Source organism: Staurois parvus, unplaced genomic scaffold (assembly GCF_062004578.1).
Source record: "Staurois parvus isolate SC_StPar_1 unplaced genomic scaffold, SC_StPar_1.0 ptg000159l, whole genome shotgun sequence".
Taxonomy (NCBI): Eukaryota; Metazoa; Chordata; class Amphibia; order Anura; family Ranidae; genus Staurois; species Staurois parvus.
In genome coordinates this window covers 6,962,735-6,986,114 of record NW_028317955.1, presented here as the reverse complement: position 1 = coordinate 6,986,114, position 23,380 = coordinate 6,962,735, and the positions used below count along the sequence as shown (strand labels likewise).

General features: G+C 45.1%; 1 protein-coding gene across 1 annotated transcript in view; it reads right to left on the bottom strand.

The window, feature by feature from the left end:
* Positions 1-22,452, bottom strand: part of LOC149463167 (solute carrier family 13 member 1-like) — a 58,340-nt gene extending 35,888 nt beyond the window's left edge. Inside the window, exons 1-4 of the mRNA XM_089675888.1 lie at positions 22,116-22,452; positions 10,110-10,238; positions 7,646-7,782; positions 4,406-4,581 (exon numbers count right to left, since the gene is read on the bottom strand). Of these exons, the coding sequence (XP_089532014.1) occupies positions 4,406-4,581; positions 7,646-7,782; positions 10,110-10,238; positions 22,116-22,292 (619 nt within the window). The 5' untranslated portion in view covers positions 22,293-22,452. The remainder of the gene's footprint in view (positions 1-4,405; positions 4,582-7,645; positions 7,783-10,109; positions 10,239-22,115) is intronic.
* Between the last annotated feature and the right edge of the window lie 928 nt (positions 22,453-23,380).

Below are 23,380 nucleotides of genomic sequence, written 5' to 3'. Positions count from 1 at the left end.
TCTACTGTATATCGCCAGTTGTAAACGTTATAACTTTCACGTAAACCAATTAATTTACACGTATTGGGATTTTTTTTTAGCAAAGACATGTCACAGAATACATTTTGGCCTAAACTTATGCCAAAATTTGTTTTTTTAAATTTTTTTACTGGACATGTTTTATAGCAAAAAGTTAAAAATATTGTTCTTTTTCTCAAAATTGTTTTTTTTTTGCTTATAGAGCAAAAAATAAAAACTGCACAGGTGATCAAATACTACCAAAAGAAAGCTCAATTTTTGGGCAAAAAATTACGTAAATTTCATTTAGGTGCAGGGTTGCATGACCGCGCAATTATCAGTTAAAGTAATGCAGCGCTGTAACACAAAAAAATTGGCCTGGTCAGGAAGGGGGGTAAATCCTCAGGAGGGCAAGTGGTTAACCAGATTAAAGTTGTTTATACACCAATTAAATCTTGGCCGGTTCAGCAGTTTCAATAAGCTTGTGGCCGTCCTTTTTTGACAGAAGTCGATCGTCTGATCCAATTCTGTCCAAGGGAAACGCTGTAAAACATTTGGTATTCTGACAGTAGCAGGTACCAAGGGGAGGGGGAATTTCTCCATCCTCTTGGCTTATATGGATGGAAGAATCTGTTGGTCTCTCTTATTCAGCCTCCTGACTGAACAGAATAAAAAACAAAACAAAAAAAACCTATCTATGGCTGGCTTAAAGGATAAGTTCACCTTTTGGACAAAAATATTAAATGCATTTTTTTTGCAGGTAAACAAATGTGCATTTATTATTTTTGTCCAAAGCAGCCTGGAAAGCATTGCACCAGCGATCAGCAGATGGCTGATGCCATGCAGGTCTCCTGCAGACCTGTCAGAATATCTGCTTAACATACAGGATGTACTAGCAAACAGATATTCTGACAGGAAGCTTCAATGAACTACCATGGAGCTCCACAGCGCCATGGTAGTTAATTGAAAACTACAAGCCGATGGCCTCTAAGGCTGTCAGGACTTGTAGGCATTCATTCACAGAACAATGTGAATGAGTGAGGCGGTCGTGTGGGCGGAGCTCCGCACGACCACGCTGTTTTCAAATCTGACAGATAGTATGGGGAAACTTCTTCCCGTATTATCAGTCAGAGGGAGCGGGGCGATAGGCACAGCTGCGGCTATGGGAATATGTTACATGTTCCACTCTAAAAAAAGGGTGAGATATGTAACATGTTCCAAAGATGAACTTATCTTCTATAAAGCAACACATAAACATTAGATAATGATTAGTTTAAAAATTGTGACACAAACATATATGCAAGTTGAAGGTGAACTTGTGGTTTGCTGCTAACTAACCTACCTCCATACCAGGGGCGGACTGACAACTCATGGGGCCCCCGGGCAATAGGGGATCATGGGGCCCCTGTGTCCTTGCCCAAACTCAAAAAATCCTATGAAAAAAGTACCAGGGGCATCTCATGGGGCCCCCTACTGACCCCGGACCCTTGGGCAGTGCCCGAGTTTCCAAATGGTCAGTCCGCCCCTGCTCCATACACAACACTTTAAAGCCATTAAGGCAGTAGGTATTTTTTTTCTCCCTTTCAGAGAGAAAAAAAAAAGTTTTAAACTATATGAATAAAAGCTGATCATTGTAAGCACTCCCGGGCAGTGTTATATGGTTTGCTGGAACCCCTATAATGGTCACTTTTGCTTGACAGCTTGTTCAGCAAGCCAGTGTAGTAAAAGATTATATATATATATATATATATAAATATATATGAAAAATTAAAAGGATTTTATTTACTGAATGTTAGAACAGGTATTAATCATACACCAGAGTACAATATTTTTCACCATAGTGGGCTTTAAGAGTGAGGCTGTTCCATGAACAAAGCACGGATTTATTTCAAAACACTGTGCAGACAATTCCGGCACAAGACAGCTGCCACAGTTACGAAACAAGGAAGAAGTTCATATCTAGACTTATTAATGGATGACTCATTACAATTTAGTCAGAAAAAAATTTAAAACATCAGCACAAGGGACACTACTTACTGATCTAAGTAGTAAGTGTAATTTAAGTGTGTACCTTGTGCTGCTGGCTGGTGCTTTAGTTGAAATCTTCCATTATCTGATCTTCCCTTTACTCTTGCTGCCATAATTTTCCAGTTTGGGGGGGGGGGGGTGTTAATACAGCTGAGGGACCAGTCCTATGCACTGCCCTTTCTGCTCCATCCTATATTCATAGATGCTGTACTACAGCTTCCAGCAATGAAAAGTGCTCTAGGAATGGAGGACGAGGGGATGAATGAAAGTATCCCCTCTTCTATTCATAGATCACTTTTCATTGATGGAAGCCACAGTACAGCTTCTTTAAATAGATGAGTGGGGTGGAAAGGGTGGGCATAGTCGGCACTCTTGATGAGTGCATGCGACAGGTCCCTTGGCTCTATTATCCCCCACAGCACAGAGAGATTACAGCAATGGAGATAGGGAGGTCATCAGAAGACAAGATTTCAAGCAGTAGAAGAGACACATCACATTGACACATTGATTGTAAGTAATGTACCTTGTGCTGATTTTTTTTTACTGCACTTAGGCTTTAAAACCTAAAGTAAAAAAAAAAAAAAAATGTATAGCTAGAGTAACGAAGGGTTAAAAACACTGTCAGTTTTCTCTTCTTGCCATCTGTGTCTCATTAGGGAGATTTCCCTTCACTTCCTGTATTGTAGACTCAACAGGAAGTTGGAGGATATCTTTCCAATGTGAGGAACATCTCCTCTCAAATAGTTGTCCCAGGCACAAAGGTCCCCAATGGAAGATTTCTTGTCTACTCCTGTTCTGGAGGCAACCCACACATTTGGATTTACCATCACTTTCACTCCCCGTGACATTGATGATTAGGACAACTCTCGCTAATGGGGCAGCAATAAAAATCTTCTGACTCCTAACTACGCTATTCAAATGTAATAAAATATTTTGCCTTTAGTTACACTTGAACAATGGCTTTGGCTCATAGCAATTCATTAGTTTAAACCACTGAAGAACAAGAAGACAACCACTGAATAGTTGAGAAAGACAGACCATTTTTTAAATTAATAACAATTTCATAGTTTAGATTGGGCCAACAATGAGATCTTTATGTAGCGAGGAGCTCTGGCGGTCCTATAAATGGATTAGGAGCACCAGCACTGAGATACACATATGTAATGAAATCATTTTCCTTCCTGATGAAGATAGCCCACCCTTGAAATGGGTCAGTTAAAACACGCAGGTTGTGACAGCTGACAGCTACTGAGACTACAGTGGGGAGATTGTGAATGGAGTTCCTTGTAAATATTTGCCGCAATTTGATTCCATACAACAAGCCTGATATATCAAGTCAGTCTGAATACCTTTCTGGTATTTGAAGAGAATACCTACTACAGGATCTCATGATGCCAGTGTGCTTTTTGTTTCGGCTTTTTGTTTGATTGATGTCCTGAGATGTAAGACTCATTCACAACAGCAGCTGAATTATACCGCATTAGCTGGTGTGTGCTGGGAGGGGAGCAGTGCTGAGGTTTCATAAACGAGGTATCAAACCACTTAATTTCTTTTTTAACATTATTGAAATGTCACAAAGTGACAGCTCATTCATCTTTGATTACCGCAGCAATGAGTCGCAACATGCTGTGCTAACAAGAAAAAAAAAAAAAGTAGTGCATGTCCTAGTTTTTGGGGGTTTTTTTGCAGCACAAATGTTGTGAGCTGAAATCATAGGACTTGAAGTAGAACTAAAAGGCAAACTTTTTGTCCCCATTTTGGTCAGAGTAAAAGAGGGTTAAGCTATGTTCACACGGGCATACTCAAAAGTACGCTGAATGCAAGGGCCATACACAGGTTTTTAGTGCATACCTTTGCAGGCAGTCCCATTCAAGTCAGTTGGGAAGCAGCTGACAGCCATGCAGGTGTATGATCTCGAAAGTACACCGTGTTCAGGGCTGCACGCTTGTCAAATTGGATGCAGCGACTGTGTTCGTGAAGCCGCTCCTCCGACCTCCTACTCTCTAGCTCCCTTGTCTTCTTCTCCCATGCTCGTCTCCAGGACTTATCCAGAGCCTCCCCCATCCTCTGGAACTTTCTACCCCAATTTATCGCCTACTCTGATCACTTTTAGGCGATCTCTGAAAACCATTCTCTTCAGGTAAGCCTATCCTGCTCTCAGCTAATAATGGAATCTTCTATTCCTCCTACCAGTCCATCCCCCACAGTTACTACCTTTTGTACCACTAGCCCCTCCCTCTTAGATTGTAAGCTCCAAGGAGCAGGGCCCTTCTAACCCTCTTGTATTGAACTGTATTATTGCTGTATTGTCTTCCTTTATATTGTAAAGCACTGAGCAAACTGTTGGCGCTATATAAATCCTGTATAATAATAATAATACCTTCAGTGTTGGGTGCTGGATTTGGTTTAGTGTTTGTTAATGCTCTCTCCTCTGGTGTAGCACTGTTTAGCTGGTACAGCACGGCATCTACGATGGGCATCACCATGGCAGCTGTAGATGTATTACTTAACCACATGGACAAGAGAGACGTGCAGCTCATGAAGCCTAGTAATAGCCTTAGAGACACAAAAAGAAAATGAACAAGATGAAAACAAAAATTTAACATTTGTTCTGAACATGCATAGAAGATATCCTACAAAGCAGGCATTCACCGAAATTGCGGTGGCCCAAACGTTTAATCCGAAAACACCCCTTTCGGGCTGTTGGCCGAAAAAAAAAAAAAGCACCAATACAGGTGCCAAAAAAACTGCGTCGCTAGCTGCCTGCCCACCGCTTGGTAGTTCTCAGCCTTACCTGAAAAACCATCAATCCCGGCGCTGGGCATAGAGATGAGTAAAGGAAAGATGGCCGCCTCTCATCTCTATCGGTGATCCGTTGTGTCCCAGAGACACAGCGCACCACCGATCGCTGAACCGCGATCCCCTGGGGGTGCGCATGCGTGGTTGGAGTGGGAGGACGTCATCAGACGTCCTCCCAGAACGAGAGAACCGCCTTGCGCCCATCATTTCCTTATATGGTGGGCGAGAGATGGTTAAAAAAGTGGCAAAAATGCAGGTGCACAAAACGCAATGCAAAATGCAATGCAGAAATGGCTCAAATGTAACCTGGATCTGCCTGAAGTTCAGCAAAAAGAATCAAACCTATGCACTGAAAAAGGCCAATAGGAAAAAACAAAAAAAGGTATAAAAAACTTTGAATACATCCAGCAATTCTTGAAAGTATGCAAAGAAGAAAAGTAAAGCAACTAAAACTGTAGGAAAGATAATTCGGAAAGCTGGGTTAATAGTGGAGCTTTCCTTTGAACAGTCAGCTTTTTATTTTGCTTGAGCTTGCAAGCTTCACTGCAATAGAACAATCTATACCTCTACCTCGATCAATTCCACACACAAGGATGCTGCATTTCTTGACAAATACTGAGAAACCATTTGTGTGCAATAGTTTATCTGTAACTGCAGGAAACAAGCTGACACATTGCCCACATCTGGATCATGACATCACCGTGAAAGGAGAACCAGGCATAGTGACGTCTTGGTAATAGACAAATCACTTGTTCCCAGCAGTAACTACACCCGTGTAAGGCCCTCTGTAGAACTGCCCAGAAGTATCTGCAATTAAATGTAGACTGCCATAAAAACAGATTGCAGGGAAATTAAAAGCTTTTAATTTTTGGCTGTCTTGGGAAATTGGTATCATCTAAAGTGCATTTAAGAAAAATGTCTTCTATCATCAAAAGCACACAACCGTTTATCACTCCCTGTACAATGGTGTAATAGAGCTATAGGGGAATCTATTATATTTTACATTCCGCTGCTTTTAAAGTGCTGACACCCATTCAAGTGAATCTGCCATATGCATCACGCAGTACATGAGCTGCTTAACTGCCTGCCATGCAGCATACCCCCACGGAGCACAGGAGGCACCTAACGGCCCCACACGCAGCACAGGAGGCACCTAAACGGCCCCACACGCAGCACAGGAGGCACCTAACGGCCCCACACGCAGCACAGGAGGCACCTAACGGCCCCACACGCAGCACAGGAGGCGCCTAAACGGCCCCCCACACACAGCACAGGAGGCGCCCAACGGCCCCCCACACACACAGCACAGGAGGCGCCCAACGGCCCCCCACACACACAGCACAGGAGGCGCCCAACGGCCCCCCACACACACAGCACAGGAGGCGCCCAACGGCCCCCCACACACACAGCACAGGAGGCGCCTAACGGCCCCCCACACACACAGCACAGGAGGCGCCTAACGGCCCCCCACACACACAGCACAGGAGGCGCCTAACGGCCCCCCACACACACAGCACAGGAGGCGCCTAACGGCCCCCCACACACACAGCACAGGAGGCGCCTAACGGCCCCCCACACGCACAGCACAGGAGGCGCCTAACGGCCCCCCACACACAGCAAAGGAGGCGCCTAACGGCCCCCCATACACAGCACAGGAGGCGCCTAACAACCCCCCACACACAGCACAGGAGGCGCCCAACGGCCCCCCACACACACAGCACAGGAGGCACGAATAGAGTGGGCTTCACACTAACAACAACTTACAAAGCCATCCACAACTCTGCCCCCAGCTACATCATCAACCTGGTCTCAAAATATCAACCAAACCGCTCTCTTCGATCCTCCCAAGACCTTCTCCTCTCTAGTTCCCGTGTCACCTCCTCCCATGCTCCCCTCCAGGATGTCTCTCGAGCTTCTCCCATCCTATGAAACTCCCTACCCCAATCTGTCCAGCTGTCTCCTAATCTATCCACCTTCAGACGTTCCCTGAAAACCTCTCTTTAAAGAAGTATATCCTGTTTCTACCTAGTAAACCGCCATTTATTTCCTCCATCAGCTCATCCCCCCACAGCGATATTACCTTTTGTATCACTCAACCCTTCATCCTAGATTGTAAGCTGTAACGAGCAGGACCCTCTGTTTCCTCTTGTACCAAATTGTATTGTAACGGTAATGTCTACCTTCATTTTGTAAAGCACTGAGCAAACTGTTGGTGCTATATGAATCCTGTGTAAAAATAATAAATGATACACTCACACATGTACCTCCAAGGACAGCAGAGATCTCGGTGCTGGCAGTGTGCTCCGAGCACAATGACCAAACTGCTCCTGGTCTCTAGTAATGAACAGGAACCAGCAGGTACTGGCTCCTGATCATGTGACCACTGTGACAGCCAATTACAGTAGCCTTGTGGTCAAGCAGACCTTCCCCACCCCCTGGGCATAAAAACCCAGTTAAAGGGACGATGGGGCTGGGCAGGAAGGGGTTAATAGACAATTTTTATAGGGAAAGGAGTGGCCGTAGGTAGAGGTGGTCCACATTTGTTGACCTGGAGGACATGGCCTGCAGAGCACAGACCACTGAGCAGCGTTCTCCTGAGAACATGCAAGTTACATTACAAGTTTCCCATTTGTGGAGGTAAACTTCTACACTGCCGTACTGCCAGATGTATTCCTGACCCAGGAGATCAAGAATACTATTTTCGTACAACATATGGTAGTCAGGAACCGTGAGAACCATGGTCCCAGGGTGCAGACTAATTTTTAGCTTGATACGGACATGACAGAGCAAGCTCAAGAGCAAAAAAAAAAAAAAATCTTACCATCCAGGCTGGCTGCCCACAGACAAGACCATCCAAAGTGCTATCCGCTTGTGCAGGTTCCACTTTTGGATGGAGGAGGCCAGACAGACAACACCAAACAGAAGCAGATGGATGTCCTTGAAGTATTCTGATGCTACCTGTGAAAAACACCACATGGTTAGCTATCCACCGACATTGCAGAAAACACAACCTAAAGCAGTGTTTCTCAACCTTTTTTTAGCCAAGGCACCCTTTCAAATGATTTATATAACGAGGCAACATCCACACATGTAGGACACCCAACATTAGAGGTGATTTATTCTTCCAAAGCAAATACACTTTTGCACACTGGTACTGCCTAGTATTCCATTGTTTCTCCTCTCTCTCAGTTTTTCTCCATCTCTGAGCTAACGTGAGCCCAGGACTGATGGAGAGGGGCAGGGGAGGGTCAAACAAGGATGCTGTGCAGGCAGCTGACATCCTCCCTATCAACTCCTGATGTCATTGGTTGTCAGGACGCCGGCGGCTAGAAGGTCGTAATGGTGAACAATGAAAACCTGTGGCTTTGTGTAACTAAGTGGCAGGCTTGTTCCACTTGCTGGCTTGTATACAAGTTTTGGGCAATTTTGCCAAGGCACCCCTGAGGAAACCTCAAGGCACCCTGGTTGAGAAAGGCTGACCTAAATGTCGATACTTATATATAAAAATGTGAAATGGAGTATAGCTGGACATACATTCTTTTCTTCACCCCTCACCCATTCACAAAACTCCTTTGTAAGAATGTAAGGTACTCTGTGAATAGACAAGTGGATATCCTGTTAGCCCCATCCCTCCTCTACCTTTGTCCATTCATAGAATACCTTGTAATGCAGGGCTTGACAAATTTGCTTTGAATCTAGGAGCCAGATAAAAAAGTTAGGAGCCAGTTTTTATTTAACATAATGTGGGCTCTCAGCGCCTGGGGCAAGGCAACTTTTGGGCAACCAGCTTCAAACGATGCGATACAATCACGGCAAAACCGCACCACGTTTTAGGTGCCATTGAAAATAATGGCATCTCAACCTGCGTTTTGTGATCACAGGAATTTTGCCACAATCCCAAAATGCCCAGGTGTCACTGGAGCCACCCTTGTTCACACATATGCGATTGTGGGTGCATTTTCAAACTCACAGATTAGCACGACAGGCTAGATATTATTTGTTCCTACTGAGGTGGTTCACACAGATCCACACGCACTGGGTTTTGAGTGCCATTACAAAAAGGGTCCTGTGCAAGTTTGTAGCTGTGCGTTCCACGCTCGCAAGTGATAGAGTAGAGTGGCATGTGGAGATAAGTGTTCTCATAGGATTGCTATTGACAGGAAATTTGCACTGAAGTCAATGGGAGGCATTTTTGCATCTAAGTCAACGGTAGGGGTTTTTGCATTGAATTCAATAAGACACAATTTTGCATTGAAGTCAATGGGAGGCAGTGTGTGAAACCCAAGCACCAGGATGCAATTTCTAGCCGCCATGGCAACCGGGGATTTGTCAAACCCTGTTGTAATGCCAGATAATTTACTGAGTACTGACTGCTGACAGCACTTGGTCTAACCCTGGTGTCCATTAAACTACGTAGTCATAATTAGATACCAGGTTACAGCAAACGTAACTGGAAAATGGATAGAACACTGAGAATTTTTGATTTAAGTGAAATTTCCATCTGATGTCATATCCATTTCTGGGACTTCAGTTTGGCTACAAGAAGTTTTTGTCTCTTTTGGGGATGCCTGAAATTCAAGTCTATGCCAAGTATAACAGCCACACAAAGAGACTTCATAAGGCAATGAAATCTGCATCAAAGCTCTGCCTGCTTCCTATCAGTACTTGATATTACATATTTCACATTTTTTAAAATACAAAAATCCTTAAAGCAGAACTTCACTCTCTCAATCAATATTGACTATTTGTAATCCTCATGTTGCTAGCATTAGTGAATAGGTAGGAAAGTAGATCTTATTTACTGGTTTTATACTTGTTTTTTTCTTCAGTTATTTCCTGGTTTCCAGGCCTAGGCAAATGATGTCATACATCCCCAGAATCTTCAGGAGTGGAGAAGAGGTTTTCTCAGCTAAGCACACCCTTCTACATGCATGCTGAACTATGGGCAGATGGATTCCAGGAAGTAAATGCTACATGAATCATCTGCCCTTACTCAAGATGGCCATGGACAGAAATGCTAGGGTGGTGTTTTTCAAAGCGATTTTCTCAGCAAAATAAAGCATGGAGACATGGATGGAAGGGGGACTTTGATTTGAATATTAAAAATGAATGAGAGTTTTTGATTTGTGGTGCTCAGATGCAATGTAGATCTGCTTTAAAAAAAAGGGTATACTTTAGTACAGAATATAATAGGTTATTTTAAATATGAGAAATTATATGTATCCTTTACAGATAAGGGGCTCAAGAGAAAGTTATTACAAAGTAAACACCAAGAATATACGAACCTCGCTGGACTTCATGATACCAAAGAGTGGGAACATAAATGCCGGGACCAGAGCTGCAGCACCCAGAGGAATGGCCTCCGAGATCCAATATGAGGCCGTGACCAGTAGTACATAAGCACATGCTGCTTCCTGAAAAACAGAAGAATTATACAGATTGTTACTAGTTGTGTTCTTATTGCTTCTTAGTTAGGGGACATTTTGTGGTCCCTATTCATCACTATTAGAAACCTAGTGATACACGAATCTAAAAACGCAGTCTAGCCCTTCCAATCATTTACTGACCTCTGTTGGGTTGCATAGCATATGGCAAAAATACAAAACTTACGAGACCCCTGCTTGTCCTTTGGACTGCTAAGAAACATCTCCAAATTAGTGATCCCCCCCCTCCATGAGTTCTCTCCATCCTACCTATAATTTACAGACACTCCCACTGCAAGCCTGAGCGCAGCTCTCAGCTGGTATACGGCAAGTCAGTATAAAGACAGATGTCAGCTTATTGAAATAAATTGCAGACTCATTTCACTACTTTAAAGGAATATTTCAAAGGGATGTATATATATATATATATATATATATATATATATATATATATATATATATATATATACACACACATACATACACATATATGTACATATACATACACATATATATATATATATATATATATATATATATATACACACACACCTCTGTGTGAGGTCCCGATCATGTGATCACTGATTGGCCAATCAGTGATCGCATGAATAGAAGCAAGCAAGATGTCACTTCCTGACATCATTGCTTACTATTAGTGAAATCTGTGAATGATCACAGAGGTCACATGGTACAAGGCTAGTCACAGCAGCCTTATACCATGTGACAAGCTGTGACCAATCACAGCAGTCACAGTATTTCTCAATGGCTGAAATAATGCAGCCAGAGAGGAGAAATGATTGCTTTTACAGCCTTTATGGGTGTAAAAAAAAAAAAAAAAAAAAAATCTTCATCACCCCCCACAAGTAGTACAGTGTCACTATGGTGACACTGTACTGCTAGGGTGACAGTATGTAAAAATAAAAACACAAATATTAAAAAATAAAATAAATATGTAAAAACAAATTTTGAACTATTACACATTTTTGGTTATAAACTAATTTGGGTTATTTTTTTTTTTACTAAAAAGATAGGATGAATACATTTTGGCCAAGATTTATGAAGAAAAATTATTTATTTGCAACATTTTATAAGAAAAACACTTTTTTTTTTCAACATTTTTGGACTTTTTCATTTATACAGCAAAAAAATAAAAATCCCAGTGGTGAATAAATACCACCAAAATAAAGTTTTATCTGTCTCAAAAAATGCTAAAAAATTCCTATGGGTACAGTGTGGCATGACCGCGAAATTGACATTCAAAGCGTGATAGCTCTGAAAGCTGAAAATTGGCCTGGACAGGAAGGAGGTAAAAGTGTCCGGACTTGAAGTGGTTAAGTGATACTAAACTCCGGACCCTGCATTCACTATATCTGGTCTCCTAAAGTACACACATGGAAATGCAACTAATTTAGTAAATATAAACTGCTAAATACCTTTTCTGATCAGCAGTATATAGCAGTCTTGTGACTTCTATCAGTGTCCAGCAGAGCACTGGTTAAAACTTGCAAGAGGAGTTTTCATTCTCCTGTAGGAGGATGCAGGACCCCTGACCCTCTGTCTGAACAGTGCTGATTGGCCCTGTGCTGATCACATGCACCCTCCCAAGAAAAAAAAAAAAGCCTCTCTAGCAATACACACCAAACTGAGCATGTGCAGTGCAACTCCACACAATATGTCTTATCAGAAGATAAGTGGAGGATCAGAGAAGTCAGCTTCAGAGTTTTTACACAATACAGAGGATTAACCCCTTAGGTTCCACAGTGAGTATAACAAGCATGCTTTACTGCATATACAGACTGATTGTACTGTCGTGGGTTTAGTAACACTTTAAGGCCTGCCATACATGGGTTGAAATTCGACCGATTTTTTTGTTCGAAAATCAGACCCAAGAATAATCGGCTGATTTTCGCTCTGTTAGTGGGTCAATGGCACCGGTCGATTTTTGTGATTCCTCCCCTTTTCAGTGATCAGGCATGTTTGAAAATTTGTGAAAAATGACTGATTTTCGACTCAGTGATGGTCACATCGTACGATCACTTTTCCGAAAAGAATATGCGCATGAGCCATGACCTGGAAGGAACAGCAGTTTCGCTTGTTACATGGGGTGAACTTTATGACTTAGTTGGACGATTTTCAAAATCATTGATGGCACCATCGGATTACCGAGCGAACGAGGTTTGCGATTTTCGAACGAAAAATCGTTCGGAATTCGAACCATGTATGGCCTGCGTAAGAGTTAGCAAAATTACACCAATACACGTGTACCTGTAAACACAAGTGCTGACATTTACAGATGTATATCCACGTACAGCGTGCTCTTTCAATACAGTCCTATGGGCGGAATTACACACCAACTGGAGCTCCTGGGTGCCACAAATACGGACATGTCTTATGCTGTACACCCGTATGCTGCTATTTGTGTCTGTGTGTGCATGGGCCCTGACTGCAGAAGCAATTAAGTGGCGCTACACGTTTGTTTCTGAAAGGGAGGCCATAGTTCCTCTGTAACCTCCCTAGTGGAATGATTATGTCCATATTTCTGTGCTCAAAGTGGTACTTTTTTTGCATGGAAATATGTATTTTTTTTATTGTAGGCCTGTAATTTTTAGGAATAACTCACTGAAATCTGTCCGAACAAGAGTCTAGTAAACATCCCAGGTATGTTAAAATTTGAAACACAAAATCATAAATTATAAATTTAATAAATAATCATAAAATTCAAAAATATAATCAAACCAAAAACACTGAAATTTGAAATATAGCGCCAAGTTCACACATCACTGAGCAAAGTCGCAAAATCGTTTTCAGTGTCTGATGACGAATTTCCCCACGAATCATTATCATTCAATTCTGCAAGTGGTTCTGATTTACTATCGCTGTTCTCTAGCCGGTCTAAAACTGCTTTTGACCTAAAGGGACACTTTTTGGACGCCATGGACATTTCTCAGTTTCCAGGCAGAAAGAACGGTAAAAATGCAGGCAGGGCACAGGACAAAGCACTCGGGACAAAATGTATGTGAAATGGTTTGATACAGTAATGTTATACTATGTGATTTTAGTGAATGTCACTTTTACAGCTTTCAAATTTCCCGCCGTTCCGTCCCCCGTACGTCCCAACGCTTGCAGGGGACGGAACCCAGAAGACGGATGCCGGCATCCGCTGGAGGACATTGCCGGGGACACTGCAGGAGGGACATCGCGGGAGCGCAGAACAAGGTAAGTGAAGAAGAGATCCCGCAGCAACGCTGCAGGGTATTCCTGAGTGTAGCTCGGGGATACCGCTTGTGGTGCTGAAACCTTACCCCGAGCTACACTCGGGAATACCGCCAGGGAGGTTAACGAAAGCATACCCTGGAAAAAAAAAAAAAAAAAGTACAGAAAATCTGAAAGTCACAAAAAAATAAAATGCTACAATATGGGCGGCACAGTGGCTTAGTGGTTAGCACGTCTGCCTTGCAGTAAATGGGTCATGGGTTCGATTCCCGACCATGGCACCTCCTGCATGGAGTTTGCATGTTCTCCCTGTGCTTGCGTGGGTTTCCTCCGGGTGCTCCGGTTTCCTCCCACACTCCAAAAGACATGCTGGTAGGTTAATTGGCTCCTGTCTAAATTGGCCCTAATATATGAATGTGAGTTAGGAACCTTAGATTGTACGCCCCGTGAGGGTTAGGGACTGATGTGAATGTTCAATATATATATGTGTGTAAAGCGCTGGGTAAATTGACAGCACTATATAAGTACCATAAATAAATATCTCAAAATGTACAGAAGCAATAAATGCACTGTAAGTTCATTAGGAACCAAACGATATCACTCCTGACAGTCCTCGTTTCAGATTCTTCATGTCTGTGGCCTTTAGCTGTGTCTGGCACTATGTAACCGCCGGACGACGCAACATGGCGTGAAGATTTCCTGCGTGCCAATTTCAGCGCTTCTCCTTTGAGAAGTCTATACTATGAGTATGAATGGCAGCATTTCAGTACAGTGTGTACATTGGAGGCAGAGAAATCCAGAACAGACCCCACACTGTGTCCTCCGACTTCCACAAAAGATCTAGTTTCCTTACAGACAGGATTCTGCTCAATACGTGCCGTCCATGAAATGAATCACAGACATTGCATCAGATCTCCAGATTCTCTGGAAACGTGGAACGTGCTCTCTGAGGGCCTCATTCACAACTCAGCTCCTGCGTTTGGATGTTCTAAAGCAAGGGTGTCAAACTGGTGACCCTCCAGCTGTTGCAAAACTACAAGTCCCATCATGCCTCTGCCTTTGGGAGTCATGCTTGTAACTGTCAGTCTTGCAATGCCTCATGGGACTTGTAGTTTGGCAACATAAAAGGAAAGAAAGCATAAAAAAAGAAAAGAAATGCAGCCATCACATCCAAGAATTGGTAAGCTGCAATATATTAAATGTTTGCATTTCAGTTCAATACTGCCTAAGGTGATTTATTTCACATTTATCTAAAACATTTTAAAAAACAGAGTTCCTCTATTTTCTTTTTTTTTTTCCATTTAAAGTGATACAAAACCCATGACAGTAAAATCAGTCTGTATATGTAGTAAAGCATGCTTGTTATACTCACTGTGGAACCTAAGGGGTTAATCCTCTGCATTGTGTAAAAAGGCAGTTTGATCCGGTCTTCCCTGATCCTCCCCTTTTTCTACTGTCCCCAATCCATCTTCTGATAGAACAGAGCCTTGGGGGCAAGCTGCACATGCTCAGTTTGGTGTGTATTGCTAGAGACCCTGGCAACAGTGTCTCTCTAAGGGGAACATGAGCTTTGCCCATGCACTTTTGCTCCAATCCTTGCTGCAGCATGTACTCATTTGACCTTTGCTTCACTTCTACAGGGAGCACCAAGAATGAACTCCCTATCTTATGGAATGGAGCACATGCATGGGTCAGTCTCAAAATGTTTTTGAAAAGCTCATAGTTTCATGAATGATCAGGGATAGAAGAGTATACGCACTCATGAACAAGGGCGCATTCCTCCTTACAGCGCAAACACGGTGCCGTATTATGGTACCAAGAAATGTAAGCAGCGCTTAGACAAATTTATTTCAGGTACTTATATAGCGCCATCAATTTACGCAGCACTTTACATATATATTGTACATTCACATCAGTCCCTAACCCTCAAGGGGCGTACAATCTAAGGTCCCTAACTCACATTCACACATACTAGGGACAATTTAGACAGGATCCAATGAACCATCCAGCATGTCTTTGGAGTGTGGGAGCAAACCACATTACCCGAAGGAAACCCACGCAGGCACAGGGAGAACATGCAAACTCAAGGCAGGTGGTGCCATGCTTGGGGTTTCGAACCAACGACCCTAGTACTGCCAGGTGGAAGTGCTAACCATGTAAGCTGTAGGCAGCTGTATGCAGGTATGCACCACTACTGGTGGAAAGTGGTACATGTGTACAGACAGAATTCTCTGAAGGCAGACATTCAGGACCTTAGATCAATATGCAAGTAGCAGCGCATACCTGCCTTCACCCATTCATTATCTATGGGCAGCTATACGCAGCACCATAGGGCTCCCAGGCACCAAAATAGGCCAACTTATTTACATTTTAGACCCCATTCACACTTTCCTGCGATTTTGGTTGAGCGATTTGCACGCAATTTTGCATGTCACACATAGGACAGCCCATCCTTGTCATGTTTCATATGACTGTCATATGCCTTTAAGTGTTCCTTATATTTGGTCTCTGCTCCTCCCTTTCCTTTGGTTTAGTTAATGCTGTATAGATAAGCCCACCCCCTTTTCCCAGAAATGCATTGTAGCTTCTAGCCACATGTCATGAAGCAGGACACATTATGATCTTTTGACCTATCCGATGTTCATTATTGTAAGAATCTCTCAGTTTATGGATTAAACTTCACAAGATCTACAAGGTGTCATCTGATCGAGTCACTGCCTGTGTTATTCAACTAAGATTGGAGTTATCGCTATCTCATCACAACTGTAAGTTACAGAGATCACACTTTCAATGCTTAGATTGGAGAGACAGAACACTCCTTTTTTGGAGCGACAAGATTCTAGCGATTTTTAAAGGAACGGTTTGCTGCGATTGCCAAGTAACAATCACAGCAGAATGGCACATTTAGGGTGCAAATAAAGGACAATGGCACCCAAATGCATGTCACGCATTGTGCAGCAATTTGGAATCACGGGGCAAAATTGCTGCGATTCTGCCCGATTCCAAATCGCTGCACAACGCTCCAAATCGCAAAGTGTGGATGGAGCCTTAAGCTGGAAGTGTTTCTTTGCTTGTTTAAATAGTTAAAAAACAAAAGACGAAAAAGGTAACCAGCATGATATATTGTAACAACGCATTTCACTGCCCGTACACAACGCACACGCGTCATATGCAGTATAACCCATACAGGCTGGGGAGAATGGGCAATAACGGAAATACATCTAATGGAGGGCATAGCGACCGGCCTACACACCCAACCACCCTGTGAATGTGCGGCCTCAGACACGTCCCTGGTCAGGTCATCCAACAGATCATTATCCTGCACATTCCATGCCTCTGGCTGAAGATTTATTACACTTGTTGCTCTTCTTTTATTTCAGGCTTTTAATTAGTGAGAAGATCGGCGTACCGATTAGTTGCACAGATACCACGGAAATCAAATTATTCGCCAAACCCTACAATAAAAATTCATTTTGCTCGCTATTATTGTCAAAATTTAAAGCAGAACTAAAAGGCAAAACATTTAGATAGAGTGAGGGAGGGTTATAAACCCGTCAATTTTTTTTTTTTGCCACGTGTTCCATTGGGGGAGATTTACCTTCACTTCCTGTCCCAGAGCAAAACAGGAAGTTGGAGGAGATCCCTGGAATTGAGGAAATTGGTCAACTAGTTTACTCATCGCAAGGTATCCTCTCTATTCCTGTTCTGTAACAACCCAAAATTTGGGATATTCTTTCACTTTGGTGATAATGGTGGAAAGGACCCGACTGTAAACATTCATTTTGCTCGCTATTATTTTCAAAATTTAAACCAGAACTAAAGGCAAACTTTTTAGATAGAATAAGGGAGGGTTATAACCCGTCAGGTTTTTTTTTGCCATGTGTTCCATTGGGGAAATTTACCTTCACTTCTTGTTCCAGAGCAAAACAGGACGTGGAAGGAGATCCCTGGAATTGAGTCAACTAGTGTACTCATCACAAGGAATCCTCTCTATTCCTGTTCTGTAACAACCCAAAATTTGGGATATTATTTCACTTTGGTGATAATGGTGAAACAGACTCTACTGTAAACATTCATTTTGCTCTCTATTGTCAAAATGTAATATCTTTACCAGAACTAATGGATGAAAAGCACATTCACTGCTGAAAATTAGACCATTCGAGACAAGAAAATTCAAGGGAGTAGGATATAAAATTTTTCGCACTTTTTTTTTTTTCTTCTTTCATCTCTTCTAACATTCTGCTAACTTTGTGAGTAGTACTACTTAGACCTTGAAGAAGGGGACATTCCCCGAAAGCTTGTCCTCAAAATTGTATGTTAGTGCAAATAAAAAAAGTATCACGGACAGTACTCAATTGTTCTTGAACGCACAAATTTCTAACGGTGACTGTGGTTTCATTGGGAAAAGTGCGTTCACTTCTAAATTGAATGTTAACCCCTTGGCACCGGCGCCTCCTGGCCCTTTAAGGGTTCCAGAAGCCAGGAGGCAAGCAGGGTTTTCGGGTCATGTGACCTCTGTGATTCGCTGTCATATGATCAGGAAAGGTCCCGATCGAAAAAGGAGATCGGGACCTTTCCGTGAGTACCAGACGTGTGCTGGGAGCGCGCGCTCTCAGCACATATGGTTTTTTTTAATAGAATGTAAATGTGGGGCTGCTTGGTGTCTAGGCCCTGACACCGGGAGGCAGCACATTTGCTTTCGTCTGGCGCCAGGAGGTTAAGCAAACGAAACGTATAACTACTTTTGCATAACATTAGTCGAATGTACTGAGTCTTTTTGTTCGAATGTTCATTTGGAAGTCTACTAGTGTATGACCACCTTTACCTGATCCCGTGAGATTTCCGCACATCCACATCTTCCTATGTGCTCTGGAATCCCCATTCATTCCTATGGAGAGCTCACACCCCCATAGGATTGGATGGAGATTGCGGTACATGTATGGGCTTGGTGTAAAAGATTTTGGCACATCATTTTTTGTTGTGTTTCCCCCGCACGGGTAATCTACTGTATGCTAATTTTTTTGCTGCAACAATAGAAATGATTGTGCCAGAAATATGTTGGCACTGAGAAAGCCATAAAGCCAGGCTCAGAAAGGCGAGTTCAGGGCCCCATTCACACCTGAGCATCTTCGGTCCATTTTCGTACAGCATTTTTGTGCATCTTTCAAGCTTGAACAATTTTTTTTAGCCAATGAAGAGCTAGTTACTAAGTAAGAAAAAACTTTTTTTCAGGTTCTCCCATGAAGGTCGGTTAGGGCCAAACCGCACAACAACCCAAAAGAAGCTCAACTTTTTTCCAGCAATGAGCTTCAAGCAGCACTGAGCTCAGGTGAGATTGGCCACCACTGGAAATAATGGAAGTCCCAGAGATGAGAGTTCTGGTGACGGTTCAAACTTGGAGGGTCTGAATGGGGTCTAAGGAACTGGGAGGGAGAATTAAAAAAAAAAAAAAAGAATAGACATGAAAGAAACCTCTACTGAAGTACAGAGGGTGCCACTGCAGACCTCTCCTCTCAAAAATGCTGTCTGCCTGGCTGTCATACTGAGCCAGGGGATGACCCAGGAGTCTACTGTTCAGCAGTTTAGTCTATTCTGACCGGCATTGTTCCAGCCAGGAAACTAGAATTGTGAGAAGGTGAGGACAGCCAATGTATTCCCAATATTCCTCCCAAGTCCGGATTCCATGAAAATACTGATCCCGGTTTGAAATGGGTCACTTTCTATCTCTAGGAATGAGATCCATCAGTACAATCCCTCTCCTCCTATGTGTAGTGGAGGAATCGACTCCATACATTCCCAGACCTTGTATGAGATCGGGGCAGGGAACCCTCCATACAGCACACCTTCCATCACGTACCAACCAGACCCATACATTGGTATACTTCACTCCCCTGTACAGGGGACTTGGACCTGATCAGGACTGTCAATCAGGATAGGGAACTGGAACTAGAACCGGGACAGGGACTGGTACTAGGAATGGCATGGAGACAGGGACTGGAACTAGAACTGGGAATGGTACTAGGAATGGCATGGAGACAGGGACTGGAACTAGAACAGGGACTGGAAATGGTACTAGGGTTGGCATGGAGACTGGGACTGGAACTAGAACCGGGACAGGGACTGGAAATGGTACTAGGAATGGCATGGAGACAGGGACAGGAACTAGAACTGGGAAAGGGACAGGGACTGGAAATGGTACTAGGAATGGCATGGAGACAGGGACTGGAACTAGAACCGGGAAAGTGACAGGAACTGGGAATGGTACTAGGAATGGCATGGAGACAGGGACTGGAACTAGAACTGGGACTGGCATGGAAAAAGGGCCTGGAACTAGAACCGGGAAAGGGACAGGGACTGGGAATGGTACTAGGAATGGCATGAAGACGGACTGGAACTAGAACCGGGACTGGGAATGGTACTAGGAATGGCATGGAGACAGGGACTGGAACTAGAACTGGGAATGGTACTAGGAATGGCATGGAGACAGGGACTGGAACTAGAACCGGGACAGGGACTGGAAATGGTACTAGGAATGGAATAGAGACAGGGACTGGAACTAGAACTGGGACAGGGACTGGAAATGGTACTAAGAATGGCATGGAGACAGGGACTGGAACTAGAACCAGGAAAGTGACAGGGAATGGTACTAGGAATGGCATGGAGACAGGGACTGGAACTAGAACTGGGAATGGTACTAGGAATGGCATGGAGACAGGGACTGGAACTAGAGCCGGGAAAGGAACAGGGACTGGGAATGGTACTAGGAATGGCATGGAGACAGGGACTGGAACTAGAACCGGGACAGGGACTGGAAATGGTACTAGGAATGGAATAGAGACAGGGACTGGAACTAGAACTGGGACAGGGACTGGAAATGGTACTAAGAATGGCATGGAGACAGGGACTGGAACTAGAACCAGGAAAGTGACAGGGAATGGTACTAGGAATGGCATGGAGACAGGGACTGGAACTAGAACTGGGAATGGTACTAGGAATGGCATGGAGACAGGGACTGGAACTAGAGCCGGGAAAGGAACAGGGACTGGGAATGGTACTAGGAATGGCATGGAGACAGGGACTGGAACTAGAGCCGGGAAAGGAACAGGGGGGCTGGAACTGGGAATCGAACAGGGAAAGGAGAAGGTAATAGGACAACAGAAGGAACTGGGAAAAAGTCAGGGAATGAGAATGGAACTGCAAAAGGTACTGGAACTGGGAATCGGACAGAGACCGGGACTGGAAAAGGGACAGAGAGACTGAAAATGGGGAATCGGAGAGGGGCAGAGAATGGGAGAGGGACAGGTAATGGGAGAGGGACAGGTATTGGGAGAGGGACAGGTAATGGGAGAGGGACAGGTAATGGGAGAGGGACAGGTAATGGGAGAGGGAATATGGCTGGGATTCGCACTTGGAATGGGACTGGGATTGAGACACACACCCACCTTCCAAAATCCTAACTGCAGCTGATAGGACTCTTCCTCTGGTGTAATAATGGAGGATGACATTATTATTATACAGTATTTATATAGCACCAAAGGGTTTGCTCAGCGCTGTACAGTAGCGGGGGGGACAGAACATGAGACAAGACAGTAACAATACAATACACGAGGGGTTCGAGGGCCCTGCTCTTTCGAGCTTACAATCTATGACATGCCCCAGTATAATGTTACCCTGTATAGATCTGGCTATCAGGGGCCCCCCATCACCTGTCAGGAACCCCCCCTGACTGTGCTCTGTGCCCCCATCCCCTTCACTTTGCTCTGTGCCCCCCACCACCCCCATACCTTTCTTTGTGCCCCCCCTTCCATTCCTTACTCTGTGCCCCCCATCCCCCTCACTATGCTCTGTACCCCCCCCGTCCATTTCTTGCTCTGTGCCCCCCACCCCCCTTATCTTGCAACCTGCCCCGCATACCTTGCTCTGTGCCCCCCATTCCCGCTGTGTCCCCCCACCTTGCTCCACACCCACCACCCTTATACCTTTCTCTGTGCCCCCCATCCTCCACTCTGTGTCTCCCATGCCCTGCTCTATGCCCCCCCTGTATCTTGCTCTGTGCCCATCCCCCATTCTGTCCCCCCTGCACCTTACTCTATGCCCCCCACGTACCTTGCTCTGCACCCCCCATCCCCTGCTCTGTCCTCCCATACCTTGTTGTGACCCCCATTCCCCGCTAAGTGCCCTCCCACCATCCGTACCTTGCTTTGTACCCCCCATCCCCCACTCTGCATCCCTGTACCTTGCTCTTTGCCCCCCATACCTTGCTGTCCCCCCCCATTCCCCGTACCTTGCTCTGCGCCCCCCCCCATACCTTGCTGTCCCCCCCCATTCCCACCGTACCTTGCTCTGCCCCCCCGTGTCCCCCCATTCCTTGCTCTGCCCCCCCGTGTCCCCCCATTCCCCCGTACCTTGCTCTGCGCCCCCCCGTACCTTGCTCTGTCCCCCCCCCCGTACCTTGCTGTGTCCCCCCATTCCCCCGTACCTTGCTCTGCCCCCCCCCCCCCCGTACCTTGCTCTGCCCCCCCCGTACCTTGCTCTGCCCCCCCCCGTGTCCCCCCATCTCCCCGTACCTTGCTCTGTCCCCCCCGTACCTTGCTCTGTCCCCCTATTCCCCCGTACCTTGCTCTGCCCCCCCCGTGTCCCCCCATCTCCCCGTACCTTGCTCTGCGCCCCCAGGGGCAGCGGTAGTAGTATCAGGGGGAGGATGAAGGTGATGATGACGTCCTTCTGCTGCCAGAGCCCGTGCAGTGCGGAGCCGGCCATGTGTACACACAGCAGTCCGGGGATCCAGACGGGCAGCGGGCGCCCCAGAGGAGGAATGTCCGGGGCAGGCATCGGGGGGGCCGGGCTCTGTCCGCTCTCCTCTCCTACAGCCGGCCGGGCTCCAATCACCTCACCATCCCTCCCCCACCTTCCGATGGGCCGCCGGCGAGTCCGACACACACAGCCGGCTCTACCACAAAGGAGTCAGGACTACGGAGGGGGGGGGGGGACACCGAGCCACGTCACCGGAGGAGCCACCAACCAGAGAGGAGATCACCCTCCAGGGCCGGGGGGAGGGAGGGGGTCCTCTCCTCCTCCTCCTCCCTACACTGAATGCGGCATTGTCAGCTCATCGCCCCGCCCCCTCCGCTCTCATCTCCGATGCTGGACCAGGCATGTCTGGAGGAGCCTCATCCATCCTCCTCATGGAAGGGTGCCAGGGTGTTCCTGGTGAGGCTGAGCCCTCCGCTTCCCTTCTTCATCCTCCTATGGCAACCTCTCCAACATGACATCATTCCTCACTTCACAAGAGTCGCCCTTCAGGTCACACCATATTAGCCCAACAGTTTACCAAATGCAAAATTCTGCTAAAGTTCATTGTAGAGCCCAAATACGCCATAAATGACCCAATTCTATGGTGAGATGTAAACGATGAAGCTGCACCGAGTACATTGATACCCAACATGTCATGCCTTGTAATTGCAAAAGCCTGTGACATGGCAAAAACTTCAGTTCCCTATATTTCCCATAGAGGACGCTCTAAAAGCCCCTACAGGTCATCAGTTTAGAAGTAACTGTGAATAATGCCCCATAATTAATGCTCTCACTCCGACATGTACAATGATGTGTAACATGAGTAGCACAAGCAACCTTTTCATTCTGAGCGCCCCCAACACTGGCATCTACCTGTGGACATGGCTGTGTGTGTGTGGGAGTGCGGGGTCACATTTTTCGGGAGGGGGATTCTAAGTGCTTAGGTGCAACTTTAGTTTTTTTACACTTTTTTATATTTTTTTCTAACCTTTCTTTTATTCATATAGGGCAGTGGGCTCCAAACTGTGGCCCGGGGGCCAAATGTGGCCCTTGGCTTGCCTTTTTGTGGCCCTTGGGACACTTCCACCAACTGACGCCCTTGACAGGGCACTCTTTTTCCCACTGAT